The 19270-nt window shown below is 37.9% G+C and overlaps 2 protein-coding genes across 3 annotated transcripts; one reads left to right on the top strand and one right to left on the bottom strand.

Annotated features, from left to right (window-relative positions):
- The first annotated feature begins 500 nt into the window (after positions 1-500).
- On the top strand, positions 501-1315 carry LOC121263517 (dirigent protein 19-like). The gene has a single exon (XM_041166452.1). It carries the CDS (start codon positions 585-587, stop codon positions 1176-1178), a length of 594 nt encoding a protein of 197 aa, XP_041022386.1. The 5' UTR covers positions 501-584; the 3' UTR covers positions 1179-1315.
- Positions 1316-2038: 723 nt separating this feature from the next.
- On the bottom strand, positions 2039-18873 carry LOC121263514 (phosphoinositide phosphatase SAC6). 2 transcript variants are annotated; one of them, XM_041166447.1, is made up of 21 exons: positions 18623-18873; positions 17369-17545; positions 17164-17247; positions 16875-17002; positions 16715-16806; positions 15979-16036; positions 15530-15586; positions 15387-15420; positions 15178-15258; positions 13948-14054; positions 6422-6508; positions 6253-6330; positions 5747-5817; positions 5566-5664; positions 4537-4636; positions 4049-4157; positions 3811-3883; positions 3355-3448; positions 2934-3026; positions 2643-2709; positions 2039-2385 (listed from the first exon to the last, which is right to left on the bottom strand). In XM_041166447.1, the coding sequence occupies exons 2-21, from the start codon at positions 17514-17516 to the stop codon at positions 2258-2260; spliced, it is 1788 nt and encodes a 595-aa protein (XP_041022381.1). In that variant the 5' UTR covers positions 17517-17545; positions 18623-18873; the 3' UTR covers positions 2039-2257. The 2 variants fall into 2 exon arrangements, with proteins under 2 accessions (XP_041022381.1, XP_041022382.1); XM_041166448.1 differs by lacking the exon at positions 18623-18873 and adding an exon at positions 17972-18263.
- Positions 18874-19270: the final 397 nt, after the last annotated feature.

Here is a 19270-nt window from a genome sequence, read left to right as displayed (position 1 = left end):
GATGAGCCTCTGGAATCCCAGTCCAACCTTTACACTATTTAGTCGTCGTAGGGGGCAGGGAATGAGCATGACGACAACTTTTGGACCACCACAGAGTATGCACATAAGACGAACGAGGAAACAATAGAGACAGCAAGTGAAATTCCGCTGCTTTGCCTCTTCCAAATTGGACTCTGATTTCTCCATCAACTGCAGTTGCATTTTGCACAGTAAATGGCAACCATACCTTTTGAATATAATTCCTACCTAATCCTGACTTTTCGAGCACTATCCTTTATCTTCTTTTTCATTGCTTTTATAATTATCACTATTATTCTAATCTCGGTAGGTGGAGACTTCTTTTTCCAATTAATCCGGCCGCCTTTCATGTAATGATCAACACAATGGAAGGTAGAAAAATGTGTTATCGGCTGAGTAAACGTATTCAGTCGTACAAGTTTCTTGGAACCTCACCAATTGGAGTCTTGTACTGCTCGCGACAAGTCATTAAGGTCTATAAGAACCGCACATCAGAAAGAAAGAAAAATGTAGTGCATCAGTGCATGTCCTGCCACTCCACTTTCTCAAACCCTTTGTAAACTCTGATGCTAACAAACACAGCCATGGCTCTCTCTTTGTTGAACAAAGTCCTTGCTACTCTGCTCTTTGCTCTCCTTTTATTGAAGCCCACCTCCAGCTCCCACCACCACCACCACCACCACCCCCATCATGGGCTCAAGTCCATCCACTTTGCTCTCTTCCAACATGAAACGATAAACAAAACTGGATACATCATAGTGAATGGTGTGGCAGGACCAGGAGTTAGTCAAACCACCACCCCTTTTGGCACCTTATTTGCTTTCCAGGATCCAATGACTGTCACACCCAAACGGTCTTCAAAACTTGTAGGGATTGCTGAAGGAACTTCCATTACTTCTGGTCTGGATGGGCTTCGGAGCATTTCTATTGCTAAGATCACTTTGAGTTTGAAACACCACAAAGGTTCTGTTTCAATTGTCGGAGGCACGCACAATATAAAGCCTTCCGATCACCCTGTTGTGGGAGGCACCGGCGACTTTCTGTTTGTGCAGGGATATGTGACATCGTCTCCAGTAAGTCTCGAGGGCCTCACCGTCGTCTATAAGATAGAATTTCACCTCTACTGGCCTCCATATGCTTCTCAAACTTCTCTTTCCTGAACAGCTTCGCCTATGTCCAAATGAACTCTAGTCAATATGTTAAGAATAATGGTCTATAATGTTATCTCGGTTGTGAGGGTATCCTTTCCTCATTTCTTTTGAACGTTCTTTTGAATGTGATGTCTCATGTTTCATGAGTTGTTCTATCCCTTTATTTTAACTTTATATTCTTTTCCTCATTTTTTCAAGTACAAGATGACTCATTGGAGTTATAAAATCTTAAACAGAACCGCTAAGCGGTCGGTCCAATAATCCAGTAATAACAACACTCCACTTAGGTCTTGACACCTCAGAAAACATACTAAAGGAATGGTAGACTCGTGCGCTTGGGATAGAAAGGCAAAATACTTCAACTCAACTGAGCCCGTGTGTGCTTCCAGAATTGTGCATCGAACCTTCGCGACCGTGTGCCACCAGAACGCCGAGCAGACATCCACCGCCGCCAGCCCACCACCACCAGTCGACCAAAACACGCAAAACAATAAAATTTGTGGTCCTGTACATTTGTTTACCCGCTCCTTTTCTTCTCCCATTATGAAGTGAGCATATGAGATTATCTCTTTCTATGATTTTAATCTTGTTGGTTGGAATGATTGAAAGTGATTTGAGGGGTCTTGGCAAAATTGGTAGTAGCTCGTAGACGAGGTGTTTGTGGGGCCTTCATGCTTTCCTAGATAGAAACAGAGCGTTCTCTTTATGAGTCTGGTCCATTTCCATTTACTGACTGAGCAATCTGGGATGCATTTGTTTGATGTTGCAACGTGAGGAGGAAAATGTTCTCTTAACTTGTTCCTTATATTATTTCTAAAAATAAAACTAGTTGTTTGAGAAGTTCCTGTAACTTTCACAACCTGACCTGCTTTGTTTCCCACAGAAGAATATTATAACAAGTAGCTATCAAATTATACAAACGACAAATAACCCGGACATCATCCCAAAGCAGCAACTTCTTAAATGGGGTATCTGGAAACTTACTGATAGAACCAACCAATCGTTCATGACAAATTGACTACAAAAAAAAATTAGTATGAATAAATAGATATAACAACTTTCACAAAAATTCAGTGTCAGACACAGAATCAACGAGGCTTGTGCAGACTAGGCCGATTACAGAAAATCCTGCCATTGGCCCTCACAAATGATGCTATTGTTATACTCGCACTGGCCCACATGAATGAAAAGAAGAAGTGCTTAAGATCGTAGCGAGCTGCGGAAAAAGATGAAGACAAGATGATGTTCAAAATAACAGATTTAGTTCATACTAATGAAAGGAGTATATTTGTCTACGTATGTATGTATAGTTTTCTTTCGGCCTCGCAATTTCCAACTTAGGACCCCTGTATATGAATTTTTCCAACTCCTCTCAAATGAACCACAGGATGCAAACATACTTTACATTAGTGCAACTGCTTATTCTGATGCCTACACTGTCCCTTCACATTAGACAAACAAAAAAGAACTCACCTTGCCTCAGCGACATGGTTGTCAAAAGGAACCCAGTTAAAACCAACAATAAAGCGAGCGGAAAAGACTACATGAAGAAATATTCAGAGGTCAGAGTCTGAGATGGGTAATAAACGGGAATAGAACCAAAACTAGAAGAGACATAAAATTGTCCTTTGGACCAATAACAAAGTATCTTTTGATACCAGCAATAGCACCCAGAGTTCAATTTGGTGGATATATTAATCAGATGTGTGCGTGTATCCTACAAGTTATAAAGCACAAAACAGCTGCCATTTGGCTTGTACTCACAGCTACAGCCTCAAGGCCTCTTTTCTGGGATGAGGGAGTTAGATCTCGGCTGACAGAAACAATGTAGTGCCCTTGCAGGAGATCAATTGCATCCTTCAGATATGTGCCAACAAGAGAACAAAAAGTCAGCTTTGATTCTACAGAATGTATGATAACCCCTTCATGTATAAGGCAATTTTCAAATTAAAAGAACAATGCAAAAAATTAAAAACATGTCAACTATCTGACATATAAATGTAATTGGTCATGCATGGTTCAACAGTCTTCATCCAAAAAATAACTAAGCAAGTTTAGAAAATCTCTGGGTCAAAAAATATTTTCTTCCCTAGGTGAGACAAACCAAGAAAACTTGCTGGTAACCTAGTATTTCTAGAATACTACTTAGAGTCTATATTTTGAATGCAGGAAGAAGCATACTAACCTGCTTTGTCCCATCACGAAAGTTATTCAAATAATAGCGTGTCAAGGCACTCCATCCATCTTTAAGGATCCCTTGGACTGTTCTTTGGCCGTATCTATAATCAGACGAAATAGAGCCATATTATTCCGCAGAAGAAGGGGGAAAATATGAGTCTCTATGTGACCCCCAGGGTAATTATATAACCAAGTATGAGATACTGTGAAGTTGTAAAACGTTAGGGAAGATAGACAATAACAATCATACCAAAATGCTCCATTTGATGTAACACAGCTATACAAGGAAATAGGGATTCCATTTCATTATTAATTTGCAGATAAACTCACATTAAGCTTATAAAATCACAGGTAATCCAAAATTGCGATGTCTGATATTGAAAAAAAATCAGAATGTCAAAGCTATACATTCATGGTAAAAAACAAGGAAAAAAAGTTTCCGAGTATATCCATGGAAAAGTACCTAACAAAATCTCCTTTCAAAGCAGGAGTGCCAGAATATTGAATGCTTATGTCATCCCCATGGTTAGCCCACACTTGAGATACAAAAACAATTGTCAGTAAAATCCCAACTTCATGATGAAGCAGAAACATGAACAGTATTATGATTATGCATCCCAGGCAACCACCACCACCATGTAATCAACATAATCATTTTTTAGATAAAATTATTTACAAAAAGAAAAAAAGAATATTCTCACAAATTCTAAACTTCTCATCAAAATTTTGATGTGAGCTAATAGTTTCTTCAGCACCAAAAATGCCAAGTCTTCTTAGTTGGAATTCCAACATTTTTCGGCCGATCATGCTCTGCAACAATAGAGTTAATCTTGTCTAGAATTAGAATATCAATATGAAAACCACAACATGGTCCTTTCTCCATCATACCAAAACTTGAAAAGAGTCAGAAGAACAATAACAAAAAGAGCACTAAGGATAAGGAAGTGCATGCCTTGAGTGAAAACCCAAAGAGGAAAAAGATAATTAACTAGGCAACTTGACATATTTTTGGCGATCAATTCTTTTCCTCTAATTTCAACAGACTTAGCTTGGGTAAAGAGTAGAGTTTTCATGACTATTCTAAGATCTCCTCTTGCAGTGAACAGAAGCCATAGTCTACCTACACAAGGTTCAGGAAGGCATAGTTTGTACTTTTTATCAGTTATCTTTGCGATTGATGTTAACCTACCTGCGTAACATTTGTACGGTCCAAGCAATCAATACAATTTGTCCTCACGACTCCAAGTTGCTCCTTCAATTTGTCACCCTTTTCATTCAACAAAAAGTACCTACCAATTGTTAACAAACAAGCAACTCAGGAATATATTACACAAGATGTCTTGGCTAGATTACATAAAGTGTGAGCAATGAAAAATGATGCTTCGCACATTTTCACAACCAAGTCTAGCAAATAACTTTGCTGATAAAAAATTGTCTAGCAAATAACTTAAATAGTATATCTCAATACCCACAAGGAACAAAATTGCTCATTTTATAAATAAGAAATTCCAGCAATGCATGCTAACTATTCTTGTATTGTTCAGTGATTCATGTTTGCAACTCTAAGGAAATGAAAAAGATAACTTAAGTACAGATTATTTTTTTGATTGGTAAACAAAACTTATTGATCACAAAATATACAAGAGCATCGCCTACGCGTGCTAGTTTAGTGAAACTAAGCACAAACTATTAATGTTTAGAGACTATATATATATATATATATTTTATGTCGGGGAACCTCTCCAAGGCAGGGCCCTTCGGACCCTATATATATATATATATATATATATATATATATATCAAATGCTATATACTGCATCTTGTCTCCTCACACCTTTCCATAGAGCAATGTATAGGCTCAAGTGGTAAAGGTCTTGGTCTTGGTGGTATGCTCCCTCTAGGTCTAAGGTTCAAATCCTATTGGGTGCAAACAATTTCTAGGGGCCATTGGACTGGGGGAACTTCTGCTTGAATTACCCGAGGTACACTTGTGGAAAACTTCTTGCCGAGAGCCTGTGCATCCTCGGGATTAGTCGGGACCTTGTTTTCTGACACCCGGTGCCAATAAAAAAAAAAAAGATTAAAGCTGAAAGTCTATTCAATACAAATATAGAAAACTGAAAAAATATACTGTCCCCATACGAATTGAAACCAAAAATACATAATGCATCTATCAAGACCAAGTTCGATATGTGTTACCATCTGCAGGAAAACATACCCATTTCTCTCAAGGAAATCCGAAATTTGCTCATAAAGGATTGAAAGGCGCTCAAAATGAACATGCCCGCAGATATGATGAAAATCGAAGTGCAGATATCTATAAAATCCAATAGGTCTTAGTATGAAAAAATAAGATACATACTTGCATATGTTATAAGGTTGTATGAAAAAATTCTTACCTTACATCATCACTAACAATATGCTGCATTGCATTTGCAAATTTTTCACTCAAGCGTCCTTCACCTCCATGCTGCAAAGCGACAAAGGTGGTGTAAGAAAAAATATTTTAAAAGGTCCACACACCTACACATACCAAAACCACTCACAAGCATTCATATAGATAAATGTGCATGTATAGAATGTCATAGCACATAAACATTCCTTTTTGCTTTCAATGAGGTGTAGAAATGATGTAAAACAATAGCTGAATATTTTAAAAGGTCCACACACCTACACATACCAAATCCACTCACAAGAATTCATATAGATAAATGTGCATGGATAGAATGTCGTAGCACATAAACATTCCTTTTTGCTTTCAATGAGGTGTAGAAATTATATAAAACAATAGTTGTTGAAACCAGATAAGTTATCCTAGAGAGCCCCTTGCTTCAACCTTTCTAGCCTCTCCTTCTTGCTTGCTTACATCAACAATATTCATTACCCAAGGGAAGAAAATATGTACCTTGTTGACAAGATCAACAGCTAACACAGCCCCATATTTCTTTCTCAAATCCAAAAAATGCCGCTCAACTACTCGAGGCTACATATTATGTAATATAGTCAGAAACAGGTAGAGCATTTGATTTACAATCAAACAATGCCATCAATGAGCAAATAACTATAACACTCACAGCTTCCTCGAGTCTCACAATTTCAAACTTGGGCTTATATGTCAAATCAACAATTTGCTCCCAAAGCAATGGAATTGACCCCCGAACCTGCAAGAGGAAATTAAAGGGAAAAGTAACATGAGACAGCTCAAATAAAACATCTAAGCACAATACAGTACTAATCCCCTACAAAATTTTTTACCATTTAGCCGTAGGCATAACTATTCATTCTGTAGAAATGCAGTGCCTTTGGGCTATGCCTATATGTATGTGTTGGTGCAATTCTAAATGAATCGTCTTCTTCTCTTTCTTATGACTTTTCATCTTCTATTTCCGGCGCTTCTCACCAGGAATAATCTTTAATCTATTTCTGTTTCTCTCATTTCATTATTCTGTTCTAGTTCCTTTCTTTTGTCGTTCTTCCTTTTGCTTTTGGTGGTTGGTTTTGATGGAGTGTAGCTTTTGGTTTGAAGCAAAACAGTTTGTGATCAGAAGGAAAGGGGGGGAATCTCTTTTGTATTATAGAGAAGTGTAGGAAGTTCATGAAGGTTCTTTACCGTAGTGGAGATGTGGTGGTTTGGATGGTTAAGGTGGTCGAGGAATGTTTGAGATTCTCGGATAATAGAGCACCTTATCAGACTAGAAGGGAAGGAAACAGAGTCTTCCTAATCCAAATATGTCAAAATTCGTATGGAAGGTTTGTTAAACTGGTTGAGCTGGGTACGGGCAAGGGGAAAGGAATCATTGCAATTCCTGAAAGAAGAAATGGAAGTGGTTGGGATGGTTTTGTGAAGAAAACGGGTGAGCTTGTCGGTTCAAGCTCCTCTGTTCTTGTCTCAGAAAACAGAGGAGTTAATGGAGCTGCAAAAGAGGTGAGTAGAGTTAAATTGCACAGAGGAGTCTTTAACGCTCATGAAGCTCCTTATTTGGTAGCTGTTAAGAAATCTGCAAAAGATAATCCTGGTCACAGTAACAAAAATGGGAAAGATTTGGCAGTGTCGACTGCAAGGATCAAGAAGGATGGCTTGAAGGAGATGAACCGACGAAATTTCTCTGATAATGAGGTTGACGGTTGGCATCCCGCAATGTTGAAGAAAGTGGGTGAAGTTGAAGGGTCACTATGGCATATTCGGGCAGAGTTGCTTGGATGGAAAGACAGGCTGGACTCAATGTTGAAGTCAATAGATGAAGGATTGGGCCTAATTATGGGCCTGGGTGGTGTATCTAGCAGGAAATTAGATAAAACAGCTAAGTTGAAGGGAGGGGGTGGGGGTGGGGGTGTGCCTGGGCCAAAAGACTCTATTGCTAATGTAGGAGATGGGCTCGTTAGAGGCCCAACCTAGAAGCTTGGTTCGCATTTGATTCAACAGTATGGTGGGCCTCAAAATATCATTCGCCCAAAAGGAGTTGTGTTCCAGCCCAAGCCTACGGTAGCTCCGAGGCTAGGTCTGTCTTCTCAGACTAGGTCGTCGGCGGGGGGCGAATCTTCTGGGTGTATTCTGGCGACGAGCTCTACTACAGTGAATAAGGTGAACACGTCACTCAACACAGCAAATCTCAAGAGGGCTCAGCCCACTCAGAAGGTGGCTTCGATTCAGCCTCTGACTTCACAAAAGAGGTCGACGGGTGATGGGGTTTCTATCAGTAGCATTCCAACAATGAGTATGCCCCTGAAAGTTGCGACGGAGGTTGGAGGTTCTTCTGAGGAGTACACGGGTTTGAGTTCAAATAATGCTACTGGGATTGAGGAAACTTTTATAGCTTGTGTGCCAAGGGATGGTGAAAAGGTAGAAGATGAATGTGGTGAAGGGTTAAGGGGGAGCGAGAAGTCTTTTACTGAGGTTCCCTGCACTCAATTTAATATACCTGACTTACAAATGGTGATTGCTGGAGGTGAAGATTCCGAATCTTGTGAATCTGGAGAGGTGTTCGAATCAGATGAAGATCTTAACCCTGTTCCTTTCTGTACTATTAATCCAGGCATTGAATGGCCAAGTAATTCTTCAGACTGGGTGTTGAGGAAGGTAGAAGAAATCAGAAACTGTGTTGGAATCTCTTGTGAAGGATTTGAAGAGCAGTTTAGAGCTCTTCTTATTGCCATAGAAGCTGGATAACCTATTCTGACCAGATCAGCATCAAAAAAGAAGAGAGAGTTGAAAAGATTGGAGTGCACTATTAATTACAAATCCAGGGAAGGGAGTGTCTTAAGAGAAAAAGGCAAGGAAAGGGCTGTCAATGGTTTGTCATGAAGCCCGAGATCATTTCATGGAATGTTCGGGGACTAAATGATTATAGGAAACGTCTCCGGGTGAAAAATATGGTTTGTCAATGGAAGGATGAAGTTATTTGTTTTCAAGAAACTAAATTGAAGATAGTCAATAAATCGTTGATTAATAGTTTATGGAGTTGCCTAGGTGTGGGATGGGTTGAATTAGTTTCAAATGGAGCTTTGGGAGGTATAATTGTAATGTGGGATAGGAGGGCTGTGGAATTAGTAGACTATTATGTAGGAGAATTTTTGGTGGCATGTCACTTTAAGAATGTAGATGATGAGGTAGAATGGGCTTTTGCTGGTGTATATGAGCCAAATTCTGATGCTAGTAGTAGTATTTCGTGGGATGAAATCACGGGAATCTGCAGTTGGTGAGATTTTCCATGGTGTAGAGGAGGGGATTTTAATATTACTCATTTTCCTTGTGAGCGAGTAGGTGATTCTATGATTTCTAGAGCTATGTCCGAGTTTTCTGATTTCATTTCCGAGCTGCAGCTGGTTGATTTACCAATGGTGGGAGGGGACCATACATGGTCAAATGGGAGAACATGGTCCCGGCTGGACAGATTCTTGGTTTCGGCATCTTGGGAAGCACTCTTTCCGGAATTAAGACAGAAAAGACTACAACGAATTGTTACAGACCACTATCCTACCATGTTGGATTGTGGGAGCATTATTAGTGGAAAGAGATATTTTAAATTTGAAAATGTGGTTGGAGAATGAGGGTTTTATTGAAAGGGTAAGGAGTGGTGGGTTTCATATCAGTTTTCTGGCACACCAAGCTTTGTTTTGGCTGGTAAACTTAAGGCGTTTAAACAGGATTTGAAAAGATGGAATGTGAAGGTTCTTGGCAATGTTAAAAATGAAAGAAAACAGCTTATTGAGTAGCTGCATATTTTGGAGGAAAAGGAGATGAAGGGTGAAATATCCTATGAGGAAAAGGAGAAGAAGAAAGGGATGGCAGAAATTGAAAAGTTCACTCTTATGGAAGAAATTTCGTGGAGGCAAAAATCAAGAATTCTTTGGCTGAAGGAGGTAACAAATGCACGAAATTCTTTCACAAAATGGCTAATTCACACCGTAGACATAATGCTATTGAGGTTCTTCATGTAGGTGATAATTTTATTACTGACAATGGGGGAGATTGGAGATCTTTTTGTGAATTATTATGAGAAGCTTTTTCAGGAAGAATATTCTTGGAGACCTAAGTTAGATGGGCTGCCTTTTGAGTCCATTGATCATCTTAGTGCAGATTGGATGGAGAGGAACTTTGAGGAAGAGGAAGTTCTTGATGTTGTTAGAGGTATGTCTAAAGATAAGGGACCGGGTCCGGATGGTTTTTCTATGGCATTTTTTCAAGAATGTTGGGATATTGTGAAGGAAGACATTATGAAAGTTTTTGGAGAATTTTATTCATTCTTAAAATTTAAGAGTTTTAATACTACATTCATTGCTCTTATTCCTAAAAAGGTGGGCGCTGTAGATATGAGGGATTTTTGCCCTATTAGTTTGGTGAATGGGGTGTATAAGATCATTTCTAAGGTGCTAGCTAACAGCATGAGTGTGGGAGATGACTTACGATGCAGCATTACAGTTTCACATTTACTTTGTGCAAACGATACTTTAATCCTTAGTGATTCAAGTCAAAATCATCTCCGTGCTTTGAGAGCCTTATTTCTATGCTTTGAAGCTGTTTCAGGACTTAGAATTAACTTATCTAAGTCTGAATTTGTTCCAGTGGGTACGGTCGGGAATATTTTTGATTTGGCTAATATCTTGGGATGTAAGGTAGGTACTTTACCTTTGAAATATCTTGGATTACCTTTGGGTGCTCCTCACAAATCACACTTTCTATATGGGATGGGGTCATTGAGAAGATTGGGAGGCTGCTAGCTGGTTGGAAAAAACTCTATTTGTCAAAAGGGGAAGAGTTACATTGATTAAGAGTACTTTTCTAATCTCCCCACTTATTTCCTTTCTCTTTTTCCTTTACTCGCGGGGGTTGCAAAAAAAATAGAGAAGATTTTTCAGAATTTCTTGTGTGATGGTAATGGGGAGGAAAGAAAATTTAATTTGGTGAGTTGGAACAAAGTTTGTCAGCCGGTTTCATGTGGAGGTTTGGGTGTGAGAAATTTAAAGCTTTTCAATAAAGCTCTACTCGGGAAATGGCTTTGGAGGTACCATTTTGAGAGTAATGCATTATGGTGACAAATTGTGGATATTAAATAAGGGAGGATGTGGGGGAGCTGGTGCACAAATGACGTTAAAGAGGTGAATGGGGTGGGCTTGTGGAAGTCCATCCGGTTACTATGGGGGGATTTGTTAAAAACATAAAATTTAATGTGGGGGATGGGGCAAATATTTATTTTTGGCATGATACTTGGTGCGGGGATTCAGCTCATTAGTACATTTATCCTAATTTATTTAGGATTGCTAGAGATAAAGGGGCTGCAGTGGCTGAGTCTTATAAGATTTCTAATAACATGTTTCAGTGGAATGTGGATTTCAACAGAGATGTGCAGGACTGGGAAGTGGGTGAGGTATCTGATTTTTTGGGAAGATTATATGATATGTAAATTGATCAGAATAGAGAGGACAACCTGCTGTGGTTGCAAACTAATAACTCCAGATTTACTATAAAATCTTTTTATAAGGCATTAGTTAGTCAGGGAGTTAAAGACTATCCCTGGAGATGTATTTGGAGGGCAAAGGTACCTAGCAAGGTTGCTTTTTTCTGTTGGTTGGTGTCTCTTGGGAAAATATTAACCATGTATAATTTGAGGAAGAGAGGTTTATTTGTGGTTGATTGGTGTTTTATGTGTAAGAAGGATGGTGAATCTGTGAACCATCTTTTTCTTCACTGTGAGGTGGCGACAATATTGTGGAATGAGATTTTAGCAAGGGTAGGCATTACTTGGGTGATGCCTATGCATGTGGTGGATTTTTTGGCTTGCTGGCAAGGTTCAGTGGGATGTAGAGGCAGTGCAGCAGTGTGGAGGATGATTCCCTTATGTTTGTTTTGGTGCTTAGGGCTAGAAAGAAATGAGAGGTGTTTTGAAGATTGTGAGTGCTCTATGGGGGAGTTTAGGGATTTTTTTTAGCAGTTTAAGTTTTTGGGTGAAGAATCTTGTAAGGGATGGGAATATTTGTAATGTTTTATTTTAGTACTGTTTTGCTTTAGCTTGTATTTAGGTGTACTCACTTGTATACTTCTTGTGTACTTGGGTTATGCCTATTTACTTAGAATAAAATCTCTTATTAACTATAAAAAAAAAAAAATGTATGTGTTGGTGCATTTAGCGGGAAAGAAATGATAGAAGCTTCGAGAATCACGATAGGACAATGGATGAGCTTAAAGTTCTCTTTTTTTAAATTTTGTTCTTATGGGAGGGGGTTATTGATTTTAATGGACTAAATGTCCATGATTTTCTACTTTCAGTTGTAAACTCTAGTTAGGTACTTCTCGTGCATACTTCCTATGTTCTTGGGCTATGCCTATTTTTCTTATGAATAAAACTTCTTGATTACCTATAAAAAAAAATGTAGTGCCTTTGGACCCACCTCTAGGGAGTAAACCCTAGTTACATGAACCCACACACCAGAACCATGTATCGAGTAAAGCAAGGTAACTCCTTGTGTGGAATAGAACCCAGGATGTTTGTGTCTATGGCTAGGGCTGGCAATTTGTATTGTTGTGTTGAGTTTGGATTGTATCAAATTATGTTCGTGTCATATATTAACCAAATCTATCCTGACACTTAACTGAACATGTCAAATTCCGCAACCCTAACTAGCTAATTTCGTGTCGAGTTCGCAGGTTGTGAGAAAAATGGTCAGCTCTGAATCTCACGTGCCAGGTTCAAGTCGTGTCAAATTGAGTTCAAGTCATATATGAGTCAATCCTAACCCAACCCATTGAATTAAAAGGGTCAGATTGTTCAACCCTAACCTGCAAATTTTGTGTTGGATTTAGATCTTGTTCACTGGTCATGTCAAAAAATTGCCAACCATTTCGACAATTCATTCTAGGCCCGCCCTTTGACCACTAGGCTACACCCTAACAAATGTTGGGATCCACAGCGTAACCAGCCTGCCCTTCCCATCGCCCACACTCGCTCGGGGGATTAGTAGATTAAAAATATGTAATCATTTGGTGAGTACCCCACCTGTCTGCCAGGTTACATATAACTAAGTATAAATTTAAAAAAAAAAAAAAAAAAAAACACCTAGATGCAAGTTGCCACACGCCCACTCCCATTCTTCTTTCAAGTAAACCTAGTGCTTTACTTGAGTTGTTTCATATGATATTAGAGCCAAGTAAGGCCAACTATATGATACTAGAGGATTGTACGAGTTGGCTCTGATAAGGATGTCAGGAATTTAAGTGGGGGAGTTTGTAATACCCAAAGCCACATTTAAAATACGAAAAATCCACATGGAGTGGATAGGTTATAAAGGTAGTCATGGGTGCTAAATCCTACGTTGACTACTTACTAGCTGAAATTGGGTTTTATAAGTGATTCTAAGGAAGCTTAAAATGGACTAGTCTTTTTAAAGTCATAGTGCAGATGTGGCTAACGCTTTCCTTGGGTAGTTACATTTTCACTACCCACATGTTCTCATTACGCTTGGAACTATCATCTGTCTCACTGGGGATATTCAGGCCTCTCTGCATTTGTCACATACATATTGAAGTCTTAGCATCACAAAACATGGAAGCAAATTCAACCAACTCATGCTACTTTTGGCAATCTGAAAGTGAAGAAACTAAGGGTCTTTCAAAACCTTGGAGAGATCACTAAGGCATTGTTAAATGAACTTACAACTGCTTGCCTGCAAAGAATCAATGACCTGTGATTTTGGTAGCACTCAGTTCTCAACACTTGATCACATTCTTCAATTTATTGGCAAATTGCAAGTATCTTTTCTCACAGAGTTTGTTAAAGTACATTTTTAACATGGTACTTCCTTTTTATTCTGTTCTATGGAATTTAACGGCACAATAATCGCTTCCTCCACAAAATTGGCGCCCATATGTCAGCCATGTAATCACTCTTAACATTCACAAAATATAATTTCTTTTTTTTTTATCAGTATTTTCACAAAATATAATTTCCACAGTGCCTCATGCAAAATATTGCTTAGTCTTTATGTATAGCACTAGCCTCTCATATTTGTATGGGTATTCACATGGGCAAAAATAGGGAAGAAAAAAAAACTAGACACCAGATTTGTAACATGACTGTTCTCGTATTTAGGTATGTACTGATATTACCTGAACAAATGATGCTGAAATCCCATTAAATTGTATAATTTGCTCAGTTTCCACAAAATTAGCAACGTAACCATCCGAATCAGCTCCTCTTCTCCACATCCGAGTGCCTTGCAAGAAATGAAACTACTGTCAAGTAGACCAAAGGATAATACTAAGGCAGCATAACGCCACCTTGACAGAGAATACAGTGAAATGCAATTTACAGTGCAATATGCAGAATAAGGCTAGGTTCTTATTTTTCTAGCATACTCCTACGGTCATTTTTCAATCATACTACCGCGCAGTCAGCCAGAATCTGTTAAAAGTAGTAGGAAAAATCAGTCAGCATGTTAAGTATTATAATCAGTCAGCATGTTAAAAGTGTACTTGGTTACTCCTATTAATTTATATATAATACTTTTACGTATAAAAAAAAAAGTATTATAATTCAAGACTTCTTTGGAGAGCAGATCATCTATGCCCCATCAAACCATGAAGCATCTATCTCTCAAATTTATTTGTAATGGGCCTTTCTACAAGTTTCTATTCTGATAAATATTGTAACCACTTCCCAGGTTATGTTCTCCGTAATGATCATGAAGGCAACCAAGTATGTGGTGGAAAAAATTGTAAAGCACACTTAACAGGCCCCATTATAGTTAATAAACTTGTGTCAATTCCTGCTGTAGTTGCTAGATTACATTGTTTTAGAATTGAATTAATTTTTAGGTAAGTAATTTACCTATAAATTCAGATTTTTCTCCCTTTACCCATCAAGAAAGAATTTACAAATGATCCTGAAACAAAGCTTCACAAACAACACAAGAATTAAAACCATCCTAATGTATTTTTAGCCCATTTATAATTCGAACTGATATACTCATTCCCTGTCAGTGAGGTGCTTCAAATGAAGAATGTCAGTCAAATGTTGAAAAATAAATTAATCATTCATCCATATGTGTGTTTGTGTGTGTGTGTGTGTGTGTGTCTCTCCGTGTATTCGGGCTTTGCCTAGTTTCTGTTAATAAAATTTCTTCACTTATCAAAATATATATATATATACACATACATACATACATACATACATATATATATATATATATATATAATCATTAGTGTATTGCTCATTTCCTTAGTTTCTTCCCAAAAAAATATAGTTCTGAACTAGTCTTGTTGAAAAAGCAAATGAAAATTAAAAATATACGGACTGACAGAATAACAAATTAAACAGGTAATGCAAGCTTTAAATACCATTTCTCCTTGAGCATCTTCTAGAAATCAGAGTAACTTCAATGATATCTTTCTCAATGGCTGCTTGAAAGTGATGAAAGCTTGATGATCAGTTAAGGAAAAACTTCAAATGGAGACATATGATATATCCAACCACCATTTAATATTTAAAATCTGTTATCATGAAAAACTAAAGTGAAAAACTGAAATCAACAATGCGATAAGGATATTCCCTTGGACAACAGGTAGCAAGAATGGATCAAGCTGCAAAAGGAAACCACATAAATGTTCAGCTGTCACAGTAAAATACACATTAAAAATAATATGAAAATGAAGCACGTAGCGGTAACAACAGCTTTGGCATCAAACTGACCTTTTTATCAATGAGCAATTCTAACATATAGTTGTTCCAAAGAAATCTAGGTTCTGCCTGTGGCAAACCGATTGGTGACATTAGCAAAACTCTCTATTTACTGGAAATCTAAAATTACAAGTAAACATCAATGAATTGAAAACGACTTGAAAACCATAAATCACACACAATAAAATCTCACCTTCAATCCAAACATCTTTTACTCCAACAAAAACATATCTCAAAGACATATCTATCAAAACATATTTTCTATGGGCCCCGCCACTTTTACAAAAAATTCTTTAAAAATTTTTCTGAAAGATTTCAGAAATTTCCAGAAAAACATTCCATCCAAAGAAGCCTAGATCTCTAATAGAGTATTCTCTCTATTAGAGATTTAGGGCTTGTTTGGATAGAAGATAAAAATAAAATATATATTAAAAGTAATTACTTCTAAAATCAAGGCTTACCTGTCTCCAAAGTGGAAGCAATTTAGACTCGTCACCCAGATCATGTAATCGCTGTGCACTGTGCCACAAATATACAATAATGGCTTATATAATTTTAGCATAACTTTTTTTTTTTTTTACAAGTATAATTTTAGCATAACTTATAAAAAACGGATGAATATCACTAATGATTAGTTAAGGTTGCATTTATAAATGTCCAATGTATATGGTGATTTGATGTCTCCATCAGTTTAAATTAAAATGTTCTTGGTTGTAAGTTGAAACCCCGCTTAAATAGATTGTACATTGATCTGGCTCGCCTTTTCCGCCTAACACTAAACCTCTCTTTCTTCCGTCCTCTGGTCAAATTTGGTGGAACAATGAAACATGCTTCTGCTGCTATAATACTAGGAGTGAATTTTAGAATAAAGCTTCTGTGCAAGTAAAAATAATAAGAATAAATCTATTTACAAACGTCTTTGTGACACACTAAATACACTGCTGATGTGAAAGCTTGCCATATTAGCTTACTTAAAAATATTGGTACTTTGCCTCTTTTATGCGGGTCCCGCAATAAGTAGTGTGTTACACACCAGACTTGTAAATAGCACAACTCAAATAACAATACCCTTTTTTTCTGAGAAAGGATCAGGGCGCTTATTGTTACTCAACCAATTCATGCAAGTACATTGGTTTGTTTGAATTCCAGCCACCATTGAGAATGGACAGATGCCACTAATGTGGAAACAATGCTCACCTCAGTGTTAAATTGGTGTCATATGAGAAATACAGACCAGAGGTCCTCTCTGCAATGTTTAGCAGCCCGGAAAACTCAGTCTCCATCTTTTTCTGTCAAAGTTCACAGAACAATTAGAGTTCAATTTCCATACTAAACAGACGGTAAAGCAACAGCTTACCTGTTCTGCGGGGGAATTTTCAAGAGAATGATTGCAGGGAAAAATCTTTAGGGATGAAACTTTAAAGATGGGATGTCCCAAGTAAGATCCAATGCATTCACGCTCTGTAATCACTATTAAATATGACCCTACAAGCATGGTAGAATATAAACAAAAATCAATATAATCAAACACGTGATGGTTCGTGTATCTTATTTATCATGAACTGAAAAGGGGAATAGCTCTTAGACTAGCTACTGGGCGGGGGAATAAAGAATATGGTTTTTAACTGATTGACAAGACTTTTTACCTGCCAAGAGCTTCAGCATCCCTACTACTCCAAAAATTGTCAGAATTCTAGGAACCCTAACAGAGTTGCATTCTGGAAGTTCATCTGCAGCACAAAACAAAGAAAAGCCGATGAAGAACAACATTTTCCATTAATCCCACTCAGCAATACAAAACTAAGAGAACATAAATATAGACAAACAAAACAGCAAGAAGAATCAGCCCACCAATCAGATTCATCGAGCCATCATTACGACTGATTGCCAAGAAGGAACCAGAAGAGCCATCCGTGGGCTCAACAACATACTGATCTGGGAATTCCCATAGCCGCATAGATGTATATAGCTTTTGACTCGAATCAGCCCTCTCCATCATTATTGAAACGAAAGGGGAAAAACGCCAACCTGGGAACAACAACAACAATAAACGTTAAGTCATGTACCAGTCCCCAAATATTTCACTTTGCTCGTGTCTTCCTCTCTTTGGCACCCTCTCAGTACAATCCATAACGCTCCACTTGTATTCCAGCTCCTTAATTGTCTCAAATCAGAATGCCCCAAAATCTTTTCTTCACAAAAATCGCAACAACAATTGCAGTACCAATACAGAGGAGGTTCTCTAATCTATGGTTTCTCTTTAGAATTGAAAGAAGGTGCATCAATAGTTGAATCTTTCTGCCTTTTTAATGTCACTGAAACATCTTGTGAAAGAGATTAATCCAGAATTGATCCATCTCAAAGGCCAACCGCTTGCCTTTATCCATAGCGACCCAGGATTTAACAAAAAAAAAAAAAAAAACAACAACCAAAAAGAAAAGATGAAAAAACAACCTTTGATTGAATGCTTTGCCAACAGGCCAATCGGGAGCAGAGAGATGGAAGGGGCTGGAAAGAAAATTTTAGAAGACCAAAACGAGAGAGAGAGAGAGAAAGCTTTCCGGTGTTGGATGGTTACCGCAACGGTCGTGATAACGATACAGAGTAGAGAGGAACGAAGAGGAGGTCAAGAGAAATGAGGTGGGGAAGAAGAGGACATATGTCCACTGGTAGGTGTGAAACAACCAAGGCCACCACGTCCGGTTTCAAGGAAAAACTCATAATTCAAATGTTTCCAGAATTCCCGTCCCCAGATGCATAAAAATCTCAGCAATTAACAGCCAATTGAGAACGAAAATAATTCAAGAAGGTAAGAAACAAGTACATAAAAAACAACTTTTTTAAATCACAAAAATCTTCGAACTTATTCCAAATCAAAATTTGCATTAAGATATTCAAACTTAATTTCATTTCCGATTCCTGTTGGGCCACCAACAAACGTAGATTATTTACATCCATACCATCTTTGATCTTTCTCTTTAGTTAAAAACTTCCGATTAACCAAGCATTATGCCTCAAAGTAAATCCAACAGAGTGGAAACAACATTCGACATCAACAATTTCTATCCTCGATCATAAAAAGAAAATAAAGTTGACGAGGTTTACCAGATGGGCGATCACGCGACAAAATTAGCTGAAGAAGAAGAAGAAGAAGAAGAAGAACGAGATCCAACAGCACTCTGAAAGAAGAACGAAAAAGAGCAATTAAAGCTTAAGTACGTGTTTGCGTGTGTGCCCCCAAATGCATCAACCGGCAACGGAGTGGAACAACACCAAGTTTCAGCACGCGTTACCCCCAAAGGTCGCAACTTTCATAGAGTATTATAGAACTTCAAATATAGCAAAAATTGGCGGACGAAATTGCCTCCGCATCGCACATGAATGAACTTCGTTCAGGCACGTGGAAAGGAGTGATTTACTGGTGATCCAGTATTCGGGGGAGGGGTCATGATAAACGTCCACATGTTCTAAATCCTTCCTTTTTACAAATAAATTCAGTCAAAACACAAAACAACTTCAATAATTATCCAAGTAAAGTATTTTTGAGGTCTATGTATATAACCTTAATATTTGCAAGTCCTAAAAATAAAACAACTATATACTTATGGTTATGAAGTTATGGGTATTTTGGGCCATGTCATAAAATTTGGTCATTATAAAAATCATTGTGAAAAGTAAAATTATATTTGGCATGTCTATTTAAAAATGGAAAACTATAGAGATACAACTCCTTTTACAATCATCTATATAATC

This window comes from Juglans microcarpa x Juglans regia, chromosome 4S (assembly GCF_004785595.1).
Source record: "Juglans microcarpa x Juglans regia isolate MS1-56 chromosome 4S, Jm3101_v1.0, whole genome shotgun sequence".
NCBI lineage: Eukaryota > Viridiplantae > Streptophyta > Magnoliopsida > Fagales > Juglandaceae > Juglans > Juglans microcarpa x Juglans regia.
This window is presented reverse-complemented; position numbering and strand designations above follow the sequence as displayed.

Coding starts and splice junctions, on each gene's coding strand:
- LOC121263517 (XM_041166452.1), top strand. CDS start 585: ATGCTAACAAACACAGCCATGGCTCTCTCTTTGTTGAACAAAGTCCTT.
- LOC121263514 (XM_041166447.1), bottom strand. CDS start 17,516: ATGATGGAGAGGGCTGATTCGAGTCAAAAGCTATATACATCTATGCGG. Junction 14,055..15,177: donor AAGATGCTCAAGGAGAAATG/GTATTTAAAGCT, acceptor ATTTCTTGCAAG/GCACTCGGATGTGGAGAAGA. Junction 3,884..4,048: donor TGATGAGAAGTTTAGAATTT/GTGAGAATATTC, acceptor TTGTATCTCAAG/TGTGGGCTAACCATGGGGAT.